The sequence below is a fragment of the Hyaena hyaena genome, unplaced genomic scaffold (assembly GCF_003009895.1).
Source record: "Hyaena hyaena isolate Hyena2069 unplaced genomic scaffold, ASM300989v1 scaffold_624, whole genome shotgun sequence".
In the NCBI taxonomy this organism is placed as follows: domain Eukaryota; kingdom Metazoa; phylum Chordata; class Mammalia; order Carnivora; family Hyaenidae; genus Hyaena; species Hyaena hyaena.
In genome coordinates, this window is record NW_024081258.1 from 1111576 (window position 1) to 1129011 (window position 17436).

The window sequence follows — 17436 nt, forward strand, 5'->3', positions numbered from 1 at the left end:
GGGTACCGGGCTTTCTAGTTTTAAGAGAAGCCAGGTATCTGGGTTTCCTTATGTTCAGTGCCTCCGAGTTTTTTTATTTTTGTTTTTTTAATGTTGATAACTGATTCACTATTTTTTATAGATCAAACAAAATATATAGCTGGCCATATTTGGCCCGAGACTGCCAGCTTGCAACTTCCAGTTTGGATAGCTTTGTTCCTGGTGAGAGGAGGCAGAGTTCTTTCTCTGTTCTAGAGAGATTTGAGTTAGCCTGTCTGGTACTCAGAGCCATGGGGGTGTGGGGCGGGGGAGGCACAAGGTGCCCTGAATGCACCCAGAGATGCCCAACTAGACAGCTCAGACCAAAGGACTGCCTGGCTGATGGCATCAGGCAGGGTGCTGGGCAGGAGGGTCAGGCAGCACAGGCCAGCAGTGCAGGAATTATTCAGTGACGAGCATGAATGATTCATGTGGAATGATGCTGAACAAGCATCAACTACCCATGAAGTGCAGGTCTAGAAGCGAGAGATGTAGTGATTCTTTCATCCGCTAGAGCATTTCTATAAGTGAAGACACCGACCGGATTGTATCCGAGTTACTAATGCATCTTTTTCAATCTTAATGAAAGTAAAGAATAGCCAACCTCTGCATCACTATTGGAATAAATAATGTCATTTGCTTCTTGCATTTATAGCCTACTTAGGATTTCTTAGGTATTTTTACATTATTTCAAGTTATTTAATATAACATCTAATATATGAGTGCCTTCTCATTAGAAAAGAGTCAAACAATTCAGAATGAGTAAAATGTGAAAGGCTCTCTCCACCTACCTAGCTGAGCTGTGCCCAGCTTTTAGTTTTATTGAGCATGTTTACTTTATTTCATCATTTATTTATTCATTCACTCTTTCATTTATTGGCTTCTATTTTGGTTCATTTCTACTTTTATCTTGATTCTTTCCCTAAATGTTTTGGTTTAATTTATTGCTTTGGTTCTCTCCCTACCTCCACTTTATAATTTCAGTCTGTTAAGTTAAATGTTTAATTCATTTGTTTTCTGTCTTGTCTTCTAATATAACAATTTTAAGGCTATACATTTTCCTCCAAACACTGCTTTGTCCTTATCCTGCAAATTTTGCTATGTACACAGTGTCTTCGTTGTCATTTATTTCTACTTGGTTTGTGATTAGGGGTGGAGAGGGTTCCCTCTTTATTCAGAAAAGTACTTACAAATGTTCTAAGTAAATAGCCTTTTTATCTGTTGTTGTTTTGCTGTCCTTTGTGTTACTTTCTAATTTTATTACATTAAGATCAGAGGATGGCTTGTTTGGTTTCTGGTTTTTGGAAGTTTGTGAGGTTTTCATTTGTGGTCTACCAGATCATTTTTATGGATGCTCCATGATCTTTCAAAAGAATAATAATTATTTTCCTTTTGATACAAAGTTCTCAGTGTATCTACTTAAAAAAGTTTTTTTTAACATTTATTTCTTTTTGAGAGACAGAGACAGAGCATGAGTGAGGGAGGGACAGAGAGAGAGAGGGACACATAGAATCTGAACTGGGCTCCAGGCTCTGAGCTATCAGCACAGAGCCTGATGCAGGGCTCGAACCCACAAACCATAAGATCATGACCTGAGCCGAAGTCAGATGCTTAAATGACTGAGCCAACCAGGTGCCCCTCAATGTATCTATTAAATCAAGCTATTTCCTGAATTATCTAATCTGGTGAGTCTTCATAGTCCCAGACCACTTATATCAGAATCCCCTGGGCTGCTTATTAAAACTGTGAAATCTCCCACTAAAAGACAGAATTGGATCTAGGGAGGTAAGAGATGGACTGTTTGAAATCTGCATTTTCAGTAAGACTTATAGGAAATTTTTATGCTCAATAGCAAACTACTTTAATAGATCCTATTTAATTTTTATTTAATCTGGTTGATTTCTGTTAACTTGTCAAGTTTCCTTTTTATTTCTCTGTTGCTTTATATATTTCAAATCACTGTTATTATGTGCATATAGAGTCAACATATTTTTCTTATAGATTGTATCTTTTATCTATATGAATATATCAGTATCAATATCTGTCCCATTTAAAGTGGTAGGTATACCTTTTCAATTTGAAGGTTTGTGTCTTACTTTAGCACTGGAAAATTTTCTATTATTATTATTATTGCTACTATTATTTTCCATTGTGTCTGTTTTATTCTCTGGAGCTTCTGCTGCACAAACATTGGCCCATATCTATCCTTTCAAGTCTCTTAGTTTTTCTTTCATACTATTTTTCTCTTTTTGTACCATGTTCTTATAAAACTGTTTGGCTTGATTTTCTAACACTTCTTTTCTTTCTTTCTGCTATTTAGTTTATTTCTTAAAATTTTTCATAGAATTAAAACTTTTAGGATCTCTAGTTGTTTCTTTTTCATGGATGAAATGTCTTCTTAAATCTCTCCAGGGATATTAATACTCTGTATTCTAAGGTCTTCCTCTACTTGTTTTATTAATTCTCTTTCATTGGGTATTAGTTCTTTTGTTAATTCAGTGCCTATCTTTCAACGTGTGGATTTTCCCCAAATGTTTGCTCATGGTTGTCTGCTCATTTTTGTATTTGAGAATCCCACTCCCTCTGCCCATTCTGTTTTATGTAAAGTGACCGTGGTGATTGTGGGGTTGAGATGCAACATGTTCTTGGATGTTGTATACCTTAGGTATGGGAGCTCCTGCCTCCCTTGGGGTCGGTGACTTCCTGAGGCACTGTCCCGCCTTCCTGTCCCAGAGTCCACACTCTGGGCTCAGCCTGTGGGTGAGCGCCTCTATACTTAATATGCTGGGGAGGAGCCAGCAGCCCTAAATGCAGCCTCCTAGTGAATGCCCCAGGGCTTCCTCTCTCTGTGTCTTGACTTTGGACTCTACACAAAGACACTTGTACCACTCCTTCTAGAGATAATATTACTGCCCGTGTTTCGGTCTGAAGTTTCCCTTGCCTTTAGTTAGTCATAGATGTGATTTCTGCTCTACCTTTCAGGCATTCCTCAAAAGTTCTAGTTGGCTGACAGCACTGTTTTTCTCTATCCCCTCATCCTTGTGCAGTTTCCTATAGCCAGTCCCCGCTCTGGGCAGGCTCAGGTGATGCTGTGTAGCCCAGGCATTTGTTAAGGGACTCACAGCCCAGGAAGCAGGTGGGCAGCCTCCCATGCCCTTCTCCTTCCCTGGCCTTGCTCTTTCTCTTACGTCACCCCACTCCCTAAGGCAAGGATAGATTTGTTCTTCATAATGATAGATGTTTGAGACTGAACTCCATGGTACTTCATCAATAAATTTAGCTTTAAATGAAAATTAGTAAAAGACAAGCCAAGGTTGAATGGGACAGTAGGAAAGTATCAAAAACTAAGCACCACACGGGCATTGGAAACATGTCACGTATGGCTCAGATTTTCGAGCCATAGTTCTGCCAGAACTGGCGTGGGGAAAGGTGATTTCAGAAATACACAGTGTGGACCCTCAACTTAGGGCTCAAGTCACTTTATTCTGGGAAGCTTGTGATCCAGGAGCCGCCAGGTTTGAGGCATGGGTTGGCAAGCTCCAGGGTTGGGTTCTCGAAGCCTGTTGCCCTTGTAATTTCTTCTAAAATGGCTGTTTTTGTTGCCATATTAGAAATTCCATGAGAACAGACACTGTCTGCCCAGTTCATTCCTCTATCCCTCATATTTAACAGTCAGACACACTTATTGGGATAAATACACTCCACAGTAAAATATTTGTCGAATAAACGAGTAAATGAAAAGAAAAACAAATTAGTCAATTAACCTCTCGATGCGGGGTAAAAATCCTTTCTGGACCAGGCAGATTAATATAAATGTGCACCATGGTTCATATAAGGCAATAGGCATGAGTGGGAGTTATTACAGCTAATGGTGCATATCGGACTTAAAGCATTCAAAATCCCAATTTTATCAATCTGCCAACCAACTAAAGGACATTATTGGGGGTTGGTTGATGGGGGTCCCGGGGGCCGGCTGCAGGTCAGTGACCTCCACCCCAGAGCCCACCACTTCCTCTCAAAAACTGTCAGCATGTCCATTGTGACTTCGTGGTCTAAACATCTGATCTTCCCGTAGGCAAAATCGGGAGGATCTGAGACCTAAAAGTGAATATGCCGTCATCTCAATTTGAAGTTTTCTGTAAAAGCAAGACCTCTGGTAGAGCAGTCACGGAACCCTGATTCATAGCTATTCTCATTGCAGTCCGTTAGCAGCCTTGTCAGGTCGCCAGGCCGCATTTTCCCACATTAGAAGGGTGGTGGTGGGGGGGATGCTTTTGGCCCAGAGCTTTGCTTGGGGACACAGGGTGGCTGGAGTGGGGCCCAGACCCCAGGCCCAGAACTTAGACCCAGCTGTTCCCTTTTCTGAAGGTCATAAGAGGTTTAATGCTCCATCCACTCACACTTAGCATGCACTTGAGCACGTTCAGTGGCCTCAAGGCAGCTTTGTGTTGAAAGCTCTTACAGGCGGCTTTCCTCAATTCCATACAAAGCTAAGGACAGTCACAGGGCACCTCACTTCCATCCTGCGCTAGAGACTACTCGCTTCCAGCGCGGTGGTGCCAGGCAGGGAATAAACATAGTCACGCGGTGACAAGCCCGGACTTTGGAGTCAGAGAGCCATTCATCCAGACGGGCTCTGCCGTTGCTGGCTGCGTGACCCTGCCCTGGTACTTAGATTAGGTGCCCTGAGCCTAGAAGATAAGGACCACCGGGATGGTGAGAGGCAGCATGAGATAAGGTGGGTAGAGAGGTTGGCATGGTGGCCCATGTGTAACAAAAGCTCTGTAATTGGTAGCTGCCGCCGCCCTTGATATTACTGTTACTGGCAACATTTCCTGTTTTATGGCGCCTGGGTCCCCTCTTTTCCTAGCCCAGCAAATAGAGGCAGATCAGGCATGTGAGGCACTAATCCACTGACCATCAAACCCCTGCCACATTTTAGCTGGTGGTCCGGGGTCTATTCCTCCCTACGCCTCCCCCCTGGCCCCTCTGTACAGAGGGCTATCTGTTGCAAGGGTGTGAACTTGACATTTTCAATACCGAACACTGAGGGGCGCCTGGGTGGCTCAGTTGGTTAAGCATCCGACTCTTGGTTTCCGCTCAGGTCATGATCTCACGGCTTGTGAGTTTGAGCCCAGTATCTGGCTCTGTCCTGACAATATGGAGCCTCCTTGGATACTCTCTCTGTCCCTCTCTCTCTCCCCCTCCCCTGCTCGCTCACTCTCTCTCTCTCTCTCCAAAATAAATAAATAGAAACTTAAAAAAAATTTAAGCACTGAACACTGAAATCACAAGATTGTAAAGCAAAGCTCTACAGTGTGTTTCATGGAGAAATTTCTGGATGACAGCTTCAAAGCAACCAGTAGATCCCCCTGCATGCTATTCCTTTGAAGTGCCGGCAGGTTGGCTTTCAAAGCGACCAGTCCAAGGTTCTCATCTTTCCAGATGGAAAGATTTTGAACGGCTTTCTCAGGGGAGTATTGCTACTTACTCTGTCTCCCCTTTGCCCCTGAACAGATGGTTTTCAATCACGCAGGCATTATAAGAGCATAGGTTCCTAAAGTTAGCTCACCCAGTGCGAGCAACTGTATTATTTTCCTTTGTGAAGATACCAGCCTTGCAGAATCTAGGCTTTTTTTTCATATGTATTTTGTAAATACACTTAAGGCATTGAAATTTGCACTAATTTAACTGAAGCAAAAGCCAAATTGAAATGGGAGGAATGACTGAGTTCAAATTTCTTTTTTGGTTCTAAATATTCTTTTATTTTTGAGAGAGAGTGAGAGTGAGCAAGCATGCGTGAGGAGGGGAGGGGCAGAGAGAGAGAGAGAGAGAGACAGAGGATCCAAAGCAGGGTCTGTACCAACAGCACAGAGCCCAACGTGGGGATTGAACTCCGGAACCATGAAATCATGACCTGATTTGAAGTTGAAAACTTAACCAACTGAGCCATGCAGGTGCCCTGAAATTCACATTCCTTGATCACAAGAGAGGTTTTTAAAAATATCTCATCGGGGGCAGCTGGGTGCCTCAGTCGGTTAAGCATCCAACTCTTGATTTTGGCTCAGGTCATGATCTCACGGTTTGTGAGTTCAAGCCCTACATCAGGCTCTGCACTGATGGTGCAGAGCCTGCTTGGGATTCTCTCTCTTCCTCTCTTTCTGCCTCTCCCTCTCCCTCTGTCTCTCTCTCAAAATAACTAAACATTTAAAATTTTTGAAAAATATTTCCGGTTTAATAAATTATGAAAAATAATAGTAACAGGTCAGTGCTGCCATTTTTAAAAACTCTGTGTTTCCATTTAAGGTGGACTTGGAATAACCGGCTGCTATGGAAAATGAGGTCAGGAGTCCGCCCACACTGCCTGCCCTCCTCTGGCTTTTGTTAGCTAAGCTCAGGCCTTAGGTTTAGAGCAGCGCATTCTGGCCCATGACCCAAGTGTGCGTAATTGTCTAGTATTTATTTGGTCTCTAAATGGGTTCTGTGTTTACCATCAGACCTTTTACCACAGTCTCCAACTTCGTGTTCTTTATTTTGGTTTCACCCTGCATTGTTTGGATTGCGTTTGGGGAGGGTTTTTTTCATGAGAAAGGTTCCCAGGTGCTATAGTCCCTGAGTTTCTCCCTGTTAGAATTGGTGGCCTATTTTTCTTTCTTTCTCTTTCTTTCTTTCTTTCTTTCTTTCTTTCTTTCTTTCTTTCTTTCTTTCTTTCTTTCTTTCTTTCTTCCTTCCTTCCTTCCTTCCTTCCTTCCTTCCTTCCTTCCTTCCTTCCCTCCTTCCTTCCTTCCTTCCTTCCTTCCTTCCTTCCTTCCTTCCTGACAGAGAGAGAGAGCGAGAGCGAGCAGTTGAGTAAGGGAGAGGGGCAGAGGGAGAGAGACAGAATCCTAGGCAGACTTCATGCTCAGTGCAAAGACTGACATGGAGTTCAATCCCATGATCCTGGGGTCATGACCAAAATCATGAATCGGACGCTCAACTGCCTGAGCCACCCAGGCGCCCTGATGGCCTGTTGTTTTGACATCTGGACCACTTGACTGGATATTTTAAGTCAGACAGACAACTGGTCCATCATCTTCCTGAGTCAAGCGCTACTGCTTGCTGCTTTCTGAGTCACTCTTTGGGGGGACAAGATTCGATCTGGAATAGGGAGCATGTCAGACAGCTGGCTGTCCAGGGTCTGCCACCCACTGTCCCTACCACTCCTGTGGGGAAGTTACTTACTTCCAGAGTGAGGGACAGGATTTAAACATACATATAAATATATCATTTTCTCCTAATTACAAATTGGAAATATGCTTATAATTTAAAAAATAATAATAACAAGTAGGGGCTCCTGGGTGGCTTTATCAGTGGAACATCCAACTCTTGATTTCGGTTCAGGTCATGATCTCACAGTCATGGGTTTGAGGGTCTCTGTGTTGGGCTCTGTGCTAAGCATGGAGCCTGTTTGGGATTCTCTCTCTCCCTCTCTCTCTGCCCCTCCCCTGTTCACACTCTCTCTTTCTCAAAAATAAATAAATAAACATTTTTAAAAAAGTAAGACAAAGTGGAAAAGAAAGTTCCCCTAACACCATCTCCAGAGAGAATACTGTTAGTAATTTAGTGACTGTTTTTCCAGTCTTTTTTTTTTTTTTTTAATTTTTTGAGAGAGTCAGAGCACAAGTGGGGGAGGGGCAGAGAGAGAGGGAAACACAGAATCTAAGCAGGCTCCAGGCTCTGAGCTGTCAGCACAGAGCCTGACGCGGGGCTCAAACTCACAGTGAGAACAGTGAGATCATGACCTGAGCTGAAGTTAGATGCTTAACCAACTGAGCTACCAAGGCGCCCCCATTTTTCCAGACTTTTTGTATGCATATTTGCACACATGCACAGAAACGAATTTTTTAAATTGGATGTATTGTATATGCGCATTTTTTGACGTGCTTGTTTTTGCTTAAATGTATGTCTTCCTATCTCTCTGAGTAAGTGCATGAGATCTACCTCATTTTTGAGGCTCCATTGGTGCCCGCTCGACGTGCCATTGAACCCGCGTCTTCTTTTTGCATATTGAGATCATTCTCTATTATCAACGATCCCTCAATGATCTTTATATATTAACAGTGAAGGATAATTCTCATAGAGACTTGGTCAAAGGGTGTATACCCTTCATTTCTAGCCCATCATTGTATACCCTACTCATTTCTAGCCCATCATTGTATACCCTACTCATTTCTAGCCCATCGTTGGTCATCTCTGCCTCCAAAATGCATCTCCAAATGCACCTGCTGTCCCCACCTCTGCAGCCACCTCTACCTTCCCCGCTGTTGCTGCTGCTGTACCACTTTCAAATTCCACTCGGTATTCAGGAGCCATAGTGATCTATTTTTTTTTTTTTTTTTGAGAGAGAGAGAACATGAGCAGGGGAGGGGCAGAGAGAGGCAGAAAGAGAATCCCAAGCAGGCTCCACACTGTCAGCGCAGAGCCCAGCGCTCCCTGACTGTAGAATTTGGAGAGTACGAAGCCTTCTTGGATTCCGTCCTTCGTCTCTCCCTTTCGGTGCCAGCTGCGAGTGTTTCCGCTGGTATGCATGCCATTCTCAAAAACCATATGGTCTCCTATGTACTTCTCTGGGATTCCCTCCATGAGACAAGAGGTTGCTTCACACATCTTCCCTAGAGAATTTCCCTCTATCCCTGGCTTCTGCTGCGATGCCTGACAGGATGCAGGAGACCCATGTCTTCAGAGAGCCCTCGGTACGATTGAATACGCCAAACTTTGGAACCTTCTCAAGTGCTCGCAAAAGATTATCCAGCCTTGCCCCAGCTTTTCTCGAGAGCAGGTTTTTCTGACCGTGAATCTCCTCATTTTAGCGTCTTGTGCGACCCAGATAGGCCGAGAGTTTCCCACATCATCAAATCTCAGTTCCACGTACCACTTCTCACGTAACCGTAGAGCCGGTTCAGCTAAGATCCTGCCACTACATTATGGGGATTCCTCCTTCCCTGGTTTCCCTAATGTGCCCCTTATGTCCCGAGTCCCCACAGGCACCATATTTGGCGTCCATCATATTTCTACCATCATCTTTTTACAATGATTTATCTAACATGATCAAAGTATTCCAGTGCCTCTCTGCCCTTCATGAACTGTCACTGATTCACGGGGTCCAGGGGCTAAGGCGTGGACATCTTTGAGGAGTCATTATTCAGCACACCACGAGTAACATTGGCTAATGAGTTTACTGGCCAACCACACACATCCAGCAAGCAACGTTGATTGCTTCTCGCTTTCTCAGAGCCATATTAGATAACACGAGCTATGGTGGAAGTATAGCGAGGCTGACTGGACACACTGGTTTGCACTGAGAGTCTGTTTAACATTCTTGTCCCAGGGTAAGTGGACTGGTGCCCTTCTTCCCTTTAAAAGTATCCCGCTTGGTCATCAGTTTTCTGGTCATTCCAAGGGTAGATCTTCACGCTTGGCCTTTAGATTGTAAGTCTACCATCTCACGGAGATGAAACACGGGTTGAAACAAATGGCCAGGCAGTTATGGTTAAGTGCTAAATCTTATGCGATCTTAGGCGCTTCCGAACATCCTTCAATGCAAAGGATAGCCCTCCGCCCCCCGCGACTCTCTGCCAGACATTTTACCATCTGGAATTTCAGGATCATTTGGGGGCCTTTGGGGTTTCATATTCAACGTGTGGCCTCTGGACCAGCAGCATTAATGTCACCTCATTAGAAGTGCACCTTCTCAGGCCTCTGGGAGCCTGAGAAACTCCCCCAGAGCCCCCAAACCAAAACGTTTGTAACACATGCATACGCACACATACGCACACACGCATGCACATACATGCATGGACACACGTGCATATGCACGTGCACACACATACACATGCACACATGCATACACACACAGATGCATATGCACACACATACACACGTGCGTGCGTACATGCACACATGCACACACATGCTCACACGTACACACACGCACACACATGCACATGCATACACACATACATATTCACCCACATGCAAATGCACGCGCATACACACATGCATTTGCACGCACACACATGCACACACATATACACACGCGCACACATGCATACGCATACACATGCATGCACACATGTATACACACATGCACACATACACACACGCACACATGCATAAGCACATGCGTGCACACACTCTCCGTGACATCCCAGGCCTATGACCACAATTAATACTGTAATGACCTCCCTGCTGGGGAGTGGCTGATTTGTCCCTGCCTTTCTCATCTTCAGAGTGATGACAACACGTGTGTCGAGATGATGTTGGTAAATGTCCATTTGCTGGGAATTGTCCCTTAGTTCTAGTGATCTATATTCAGATGACTTTTTCTCAAAGTAACATATTTCTTTTTATTTTTTGCCTCTCTTCTTGACTTTTGGCAGGAGCTAAGAAAAAGCCTGGAACTTAGTGTCAATCGACAAAGGAAACAAAAAGATGGTTCCAGCGACGAGTACGACTCTATCGAAGAAGATGTGCTCTCGGAGCCCGAGGAGCAGGCGCTGGGGGGTTACCCCAGAGATGACCCTGCCATTTCCAGCGGGGACTCGGTGCCGAAGGATGTCCCCAGGGACCAGGAGATGGAAGGACGCCCTCCCCAGGGCCCAGACACCCTCGTGGTGCTGGAATTTAACCCAGCTTCCAAAAGTGAGCTCCGTCTTACATGGCATTTCTTTGCCTTTGGCGTGTCTGGGTCTAATAGCAGGACTTGTGTTTCCGGCAGGACTTGGGGTTCTGTCTGGGGTGGACCGTCGCACAGGCCAGAGAGGTATATCCACCAGGTCTCTCCACCGATTGCAAGATGCAGGGACTCCCAGACGCCTACAGATGACCCTCAAGTTCCAGATGGCAGGTGTCCGGAAGCTAGTTTTGGGGGGCTGGCCTGTGCGTTGTAGGCAGCGTAGCAAGGTCGATGTGCCAGTTGGCTAGTGCATCCGCCATCAGCAGAAGGGACTGTATTGTCTTGAGTAACTGAGGCATCCAGGGCTGTTAGGGACTCTCCCGTCTCCTTGCCTACCCGCCTTCTCTTCTCCTTCCCTTCCTCCCTCTCATCTCTGCCTTCATTTGTCTTCGTACCATTCTGAGGTGGGCTCTTTACATGAAGACACAGAGTTGAGACATTGGATTAATGCCTCCATCAGAAAATGGATTTTTCTTCCTAAAAGTTCCAGGCCTGGCTCTTGAACCCACATTGGGTCACATCCCTGAACCTGTCACTGGGGCTCTGATTGACCAGGTCAAGCCAGTAAGGCTGTGGGTGTGGTCACTGCCAGCCAAACCTCCTGGATGGATAGTTGTTTCCAGAGGAAAGTCAAGGTGAATCTGAAGAAGGGGGAAGCTTGCTGGGCAGGCAGAAACAGCAGCTGTGCACGAGAGGAGGTTTTCCAGACAGGACCCTGGAAAGAAGAGTAAGGAAAACAGTTGATGAGGGGGCGGGGAGGGGCCTACCTGTCACAGTCCCCACGCCTGGGCCTGAGCTGGCTTGGTCTGTGCCCACTCTTCCCTCTCCATTCTGAGCACATCTTTCTCAAAGCCGGGTATGCCACGTGCTCAGAACCAGACGTCAAGGCCAACCAGCTGGGAAGCATGAGTGACCTTCAGGGAAGAGGAACGAGGGAATGTTTGAAATTAGGCAGAGTGTATCAGTCTGCTCGTGCTGCATAACAAAGTACCACAGACGCGCCAGGAGCTTAAACAGCAATAGAAACACATTTTCTTATAGTGCCGGAGGCTAGAAGTCCAAGGTCAGTCTGTCAGCTGGTTGTTTTCTCCTTTAGCCTCTCTCTTTGGCTTGGACATGGGCATCTTCTCCCCTGTGTCCTCACGTGACCTTCCCTTTGTGTGTGCCTGGGTGTCCTAACCTCTTCTTCTTACAAGGACACCAGTCAGATTGGATTTGTGCCCACCCCGATCAACTCATTTTTCCTTAATTACCCTTTTAGAGACCCTGTCTCCAAATACAGTCACAGTCTGAGGGCCCAGGGATTAGGACTTGAACATATGAGGGTTTTTTAAATTAAATAATAATTGATTTTTGAGAGAGAGAGGCCAGGGGAGGGGCAGAGGGAGAGGGAGAGAGAGAATCCCACGCAGGCTCTGCACTCTCGGCACAGAGCCCAAAGCAGGGCTCAGACTCACGAACCGTGAGACCCCGACCTGAGCCGACATCAAGAGTTGGATGCTTAACCGACTTGAACCACCCAGGTGCCCCTTGAACATATGCATTTTGGGGAGACATAATAACAGGCGGCCCTGGAAAAGTCCACACCCTGTGGTTGATGCCTTCAGAGAAGTGAGCATTTGTCCCTCAGACGGGCTCTCATTGCATTATCTCACCTCCGGACTTTTGCTTGGGCTGCTCCCTCTGTCCAGATGACCACATCTTCTCTCCCCTCCCCTCCGAACCCTGAACCCTGGCTCCCTGCTTTCTCTTCAAGACTCGGCTCCAGGGCCCTCCTTCCAGGAAGCCTCCTTTGCCCTCCTGGCACGGCCGGGTAGGTCGGTGCCTCCTCGGCTCCCACAGTGTCGTCATGATGCTGCTCTCGCCGTGGGCTCCCAGGTGTCTCTCTGCCCCTCTGATCTGTGAGTTCTGCCAGGGCACAGACCAGCGCTTCCCCTCCATTGCCTCCCTGGCAGGCAGCACTCACCTGGCACATTCAAGCCACCCAGGAGACTGTGGTCAAACCCATGACGGCTTTATGCCCGCCTGCTACTGCGCCCTGAGGGTGAGGAGGTGTTGACAGACTTGCAAGATGTGCTGGGGCTGCAAGCAGTGGAGTGTGTTTTCTCCAAAGAGGGGAGAGGGTGAGGGGAGGGCTCTAAGGAGACTGCACCAGCCCCCCATCGCGGAAACAGAGGGCACAACAGTCACTTGCGGGCTGAAGGACCAGGCCACAGACAGAGAACAGCTGGGCCCCCGGCACTATAGGAGAGGGAAACCGGAGCATGAAACAAAAAGCAAGAACATCACTTTCTTGACATTTGGCATTTTTTCACCATGAGCTCATTTGGCAGGCCTCATGCTGCCTACGGTGATGTCTGCCGTGGGATGGGGCTGTCTCATCTGGAGCCACAGAGGGGTGGATGCGTGCCTCCAGGGGCCCCTCGTCTGCAGCTTCTGGCTGCTTAGTTAGCCCCAGCAGGAGGGCACACTCACGGAGAGGAGCAGGTGGAGGGTGATGGCCTTTGCAAGGTTGCCCCGGACCCCGGTGTGGTACTGGAATGCGAACTAATCCTCAACATTTACTCAGACACAGTCAATAGCGTCCTGAAGAGAGGTGCTTGGTTCTGGGCGGTTCATTCATTTTTCTCACTGGATGCATTTGTGCCCCAGGTACTGTGCTGGGACAAGAGAGGCCCAGTCTCTTCTCCTGGGGCACTTAATCCAAGCAAACACACAAACCAGTAATGACAATTGTCAACATTTGCAGAACCCTTACACACACATGCCAAGTACTGTTCCACGGGCATGACTCATGTAGTCCTTGCCACAACACCAGGGCAAGCCCTGTCATTGCACTTGCTCAATGGATGGGGAAACTGAAGCACAGAGAGGTCAGGTAACATGCCCAAGGTCACACAGCTGTGGGGGGCAGAGTGGGGTTAAGTCTGCAGGCGTCTGAGCCCAGAGCCTGAGCTCTTAATCACTAGGCTAAATAAATAAGCCAGGTAAAGTCACAAAGCAGTAGTTGGGCTTTGAGGAGCCAGTAAGTAATCTCGCTCTCTTCCCTCCTAATTGAAACAAATGGGAGATGGGTTTGGGAATCTGCTAGAAGGAGAGCAAACGATCCACCTTTCCAACTGAGAAGGGCCACATTGCTGCCATCAAGTAGGCTGACCTCTAATCCCAGATGCTGACAGAGCTGGGCCACTAATGGCACCATTGGGGGAGCGGGGGCGGGGGGGTGGTAAGGCGCATGTGCCCTGAGGGTGAGCCCACTAGAGGAGGGAGCAGAGTGGCTGAGTTGAGCTCTGATGGCTTCCTGCCCTCCCTGTCCCATCCCACGTGTCCTCTTGTGAGTGAGGGCCAGCACGTGAGTGGCACAGAGAAAAGCAAAGTTATTTTTCCCAAAACTGGAAAGGCAAAGGCCAGGTCATGGGCCAGCTTAGGAATTTAGAGAGGAGGAGACAATGGTGCCCCAATAACCTTGAACATGGGGAAGATTATAAAACAAGACATGGGTGGGGGGCTGAGTGTCAGAGAAGAGCCTTGCAGGCTGCAGTGGTCAGAGGAGGCTTCTCAGAGGAGACGATGGTGAAGCTGGGATGGACACGAGGAGGGAGCAGCTGTGGAACAGCATTCCAAGGGCCGGGAGTAGCAAGTGCGAAGGGCTCGAAGAAGGAATGAGCTTGGTGCACCCGAGGACAGAGAAAGGGCCGGTGAGCGTGTGGGGAGTGTGGTGCATGAGGAGGCTGGTGGGGGTCTCAGGCTACCTTCTGTGAAGACTCCAGGACTCCAGGGTAGCCCCAAGGGTCTGGGTCCTTTGGAGCCCTAGAAAATATCCTCGTGTAGACTTTGCATAGGCAAGGCAGGCCTGGGGGCCGCGGTTTCGGAGGGTCATCTTATCCAGAGGAAGGGGTGGTAGACAGGGAATAACGTGCTTCAGGGCAGGGCTCCCAGCCAGGCAGGCCTGGCGAACACCCACTTCTATCTCTCTCTAGCTCTGTGACCTTGGGCCAACAGCCTGAACCTCAGAGCCCTATTCTGTAATAGTATGTATTAGTCCTCTGTCGCTGCTGTAACAAATGATGACAAACTCAGTGGCTTGACATGACACAAATTTATTATCTTAGAGTTCTATAGGCCAGGAGTTTGACATGAGCTCACTGGGCTAAAACCTTGGTGTCAGCAAGGCTGTGAGCTTCCTGGAGGCCCTGGAGGAAAATCTTTTCTGGCCTTTTCCAGCTTCCACAGGCTTCTGCATTCCTTGGCTCAGGGCCCCTCCCTCTGCCTTCAGAGCCAGCGGGGCCAAGTCCCTCTGTACCTTTCTTCCAGATCTCATTTCCCTTTCGCCCTCCTCCTCTGCTGCCCTCTCCCTTGTGCCTGTGCATGGATGTGTTTTATTGTGGTCAAGTACACACGGCACAGATTTACCATATTCACTGTTGAGAGTGCCATTTGGTATGTTATTAAGGACAGTCACCATCACCACGATCTAGCTCCACAAGTTTTTCATCGTTCCAAACTGAAACTCTGTCCCTCTTCTACTTTTAAGGACACTGGTGGCTTCCATCGGATCCACTAGGATAATCCAAAGTGATCTCCCTCATTTAAGGTCAGCTGATCAGCAGTGTTGATCCCCCTTTGCCCTGTGACTGGGTGCCTCCCATCCCATCCACCCCTGCGATGTCCAGGGAAGGACCTGGCCCCGCGCCTGGGCACTTGGGGCCGAACCCAGTCAGGGCGGGCTGTCGCTCTTAGCGGCTGCGTGTTTTCGGAATGTGGGGAGCCAGTCTTGTGGTCATTTGCCCCCTCCCTTCTTTGTCTTGTCCCATAGGACCTAGCGGGTCCTGAATGTCATCCTTGGGTCTACATTTCAGGCCGGTCAGGAGCAGTGACTTCCGAAGTATGTAGAGAAATACATTTCCTCCGTCAAGTCAGCAGGGGATGGGGGAGAGGTTGGTGGGGGACACCCCGCACAAGCCCGCAGACTCCATTCCGAGCCCCCGAGAATCCCATGGGGCCTGGATTCTGGGACTCCCTCTGCTCTGGGCCCCCAGAGGCCCCCGGGATGGCTCTGCTGGGACTCCTATGACATTGCCCTTCCGCAGACAGTTCCGGGGCCTCCTGCCTTCCCAGGCCAGGAAGTCCCGAGCCCTGGGACCTTGACTGATCTCCCAGCGGACAGGGTCGGTTCCACTCAGCCACCGGCCTTGCCGCCTGCCCGCTGGCCCGAGGGCATCCTTCCCGTGCCCTTACACCTGCCTGGCCGGAGGCCCCGGCGCCATTTCCCCTGAGCTGGAGCCACTTGCTGACCTTCTGGAGTCAGAGGGGTTTTTGTGTTTTTGTGTGTGTGTTTTTGGTTTTTTGCCATCTCCACAAACCTCCTGTACTGTTTGAGGTGTTGTTTCAACCAGAACCGCTCTTTTCTTTCCCCCTCTCCCTCTCTGTTTCTCTCCCCCCACCTTCCTTTCTCTTTCGTTCCTGTCTTTAATAGTTTTAAGATTGTTCTAAGCAATGACATAAATGAAAGCAAGGATTTGAAAGGTTGGTTACATGCTTTTTCCATGCGTGTTCACTGAAATAATCGCTTAAAAAAACGTTTGCCCATGTGGCATCTGGCATCGTTTCCTGCCCCCCCCCCCCCCCCCCCGCCGTGGCACAGGCAACTTACTTTGGGAAATGTTGGCTTGAAAGCATGGCCTGTGTGCCCTTCGCTGTTCACACACTCTGTTCCCTGTGTCTGGAATGCCCCATCTCCATGCCTCTCGTCACATGCGGGTCACCTGTCAGGGCCCTCCTCCCTGTCTGCTGCACACCTGCTGGCCACGTGCTCCCAGATGCGTGCCCTTCTGTGGCTCTGGAACCTTCTTCTCTCCCAGAAATGTTAAAATCTGAAAACCTATACCTAGAATGTATCCGAGAATGTTTCATTTATTTGCCAAAATGTACCGCATCATGCACACCTCTGTTCCCAACTAGCACGGTGCCTGGCACAGCGTAGGGGTTCAGCAAATGTTTGTTGAATGAATAAGTGACCAAACCAACAGATACCCAAGCAGAATACCCCAACCCTGCTTGTGCTCCATGTTTGACATAGAAACCACTGTTTTCCTACAGGTAATAAGAAGGAAAGGAATTTGTCTGCTAAGCGGAAGGACAATGCTGAGGTTTTCATTCCCAGCAGACCCGAGTTGAACCTGAACCCCCACCCCTCTGCTGTGCTCCCAGACCAGGAGAAGGCATGTTCAAGTAAGAGTTCTGGAAGCGCCGGAGCAGGGCTGGGGCTGGGCCTGGGTCACTCTCAGGGGGATGTCGTGATAGAGTAGTCTTTGCTGTGTTAGCCTCTTTGCCAAGGCCCGAGCTCACCTTTCCTAAATGCATTGCTAGTCAAGCTCTCCAGAGAACCAGAACCATATAGTGTGTGTGTAAATGTCCAATCTGTAGGAAGACCCAGTGTTGAGTACACAGGCCATCACACCAGAAGGGTCAAAGTTGCAGGTGAAGTCTAAAGGCAGTCTTCTGGAGGATTCTCTCTTGCTTGGGAGAGGGTCAGTCTTTTTCTGTTCAATCCAGGCCCTTCAACTGATTGGACGAGGCCCACCCACATCTTGAAGGGTAATCTGCTTTATTCTCCACCTGAAATGTTACCCTCATCCAAAAACGGCTTTCGGGGGGCGCCTGGGTGACTCAGTCAGTTAAGCATCTGACTTCGGCTCAGGTCA

The 17436-nt window shown here is 48.0% G+C and overlaps 1 protein-coding gene across 1 annotated transcript in view; it reads left to right on the forward strand.

Annotated features, from left to right (window-relative positions):
• Positions 1-17436, forward strand: part of LOC120249046 (katanin interacting protein) — a gene marked incomplete at its 3' end in the record, with an annotated part of 157265 nt that overhangs the window by 85792 nt on the left and 54037 nt on the right. Inside the window, exons 8-9 of the mRNA XM_039257525.1 lie at positions 10437-10698; positions 16832-16963. Coding sequence (XP_039113456.1) covers positions 10437-10698; positions 16832-16963 — 394 coding nt within the window. The remainder of the gene's footprint in view (positions 1-10436; positions 10699-16831; positions 16964-17436) is intronic.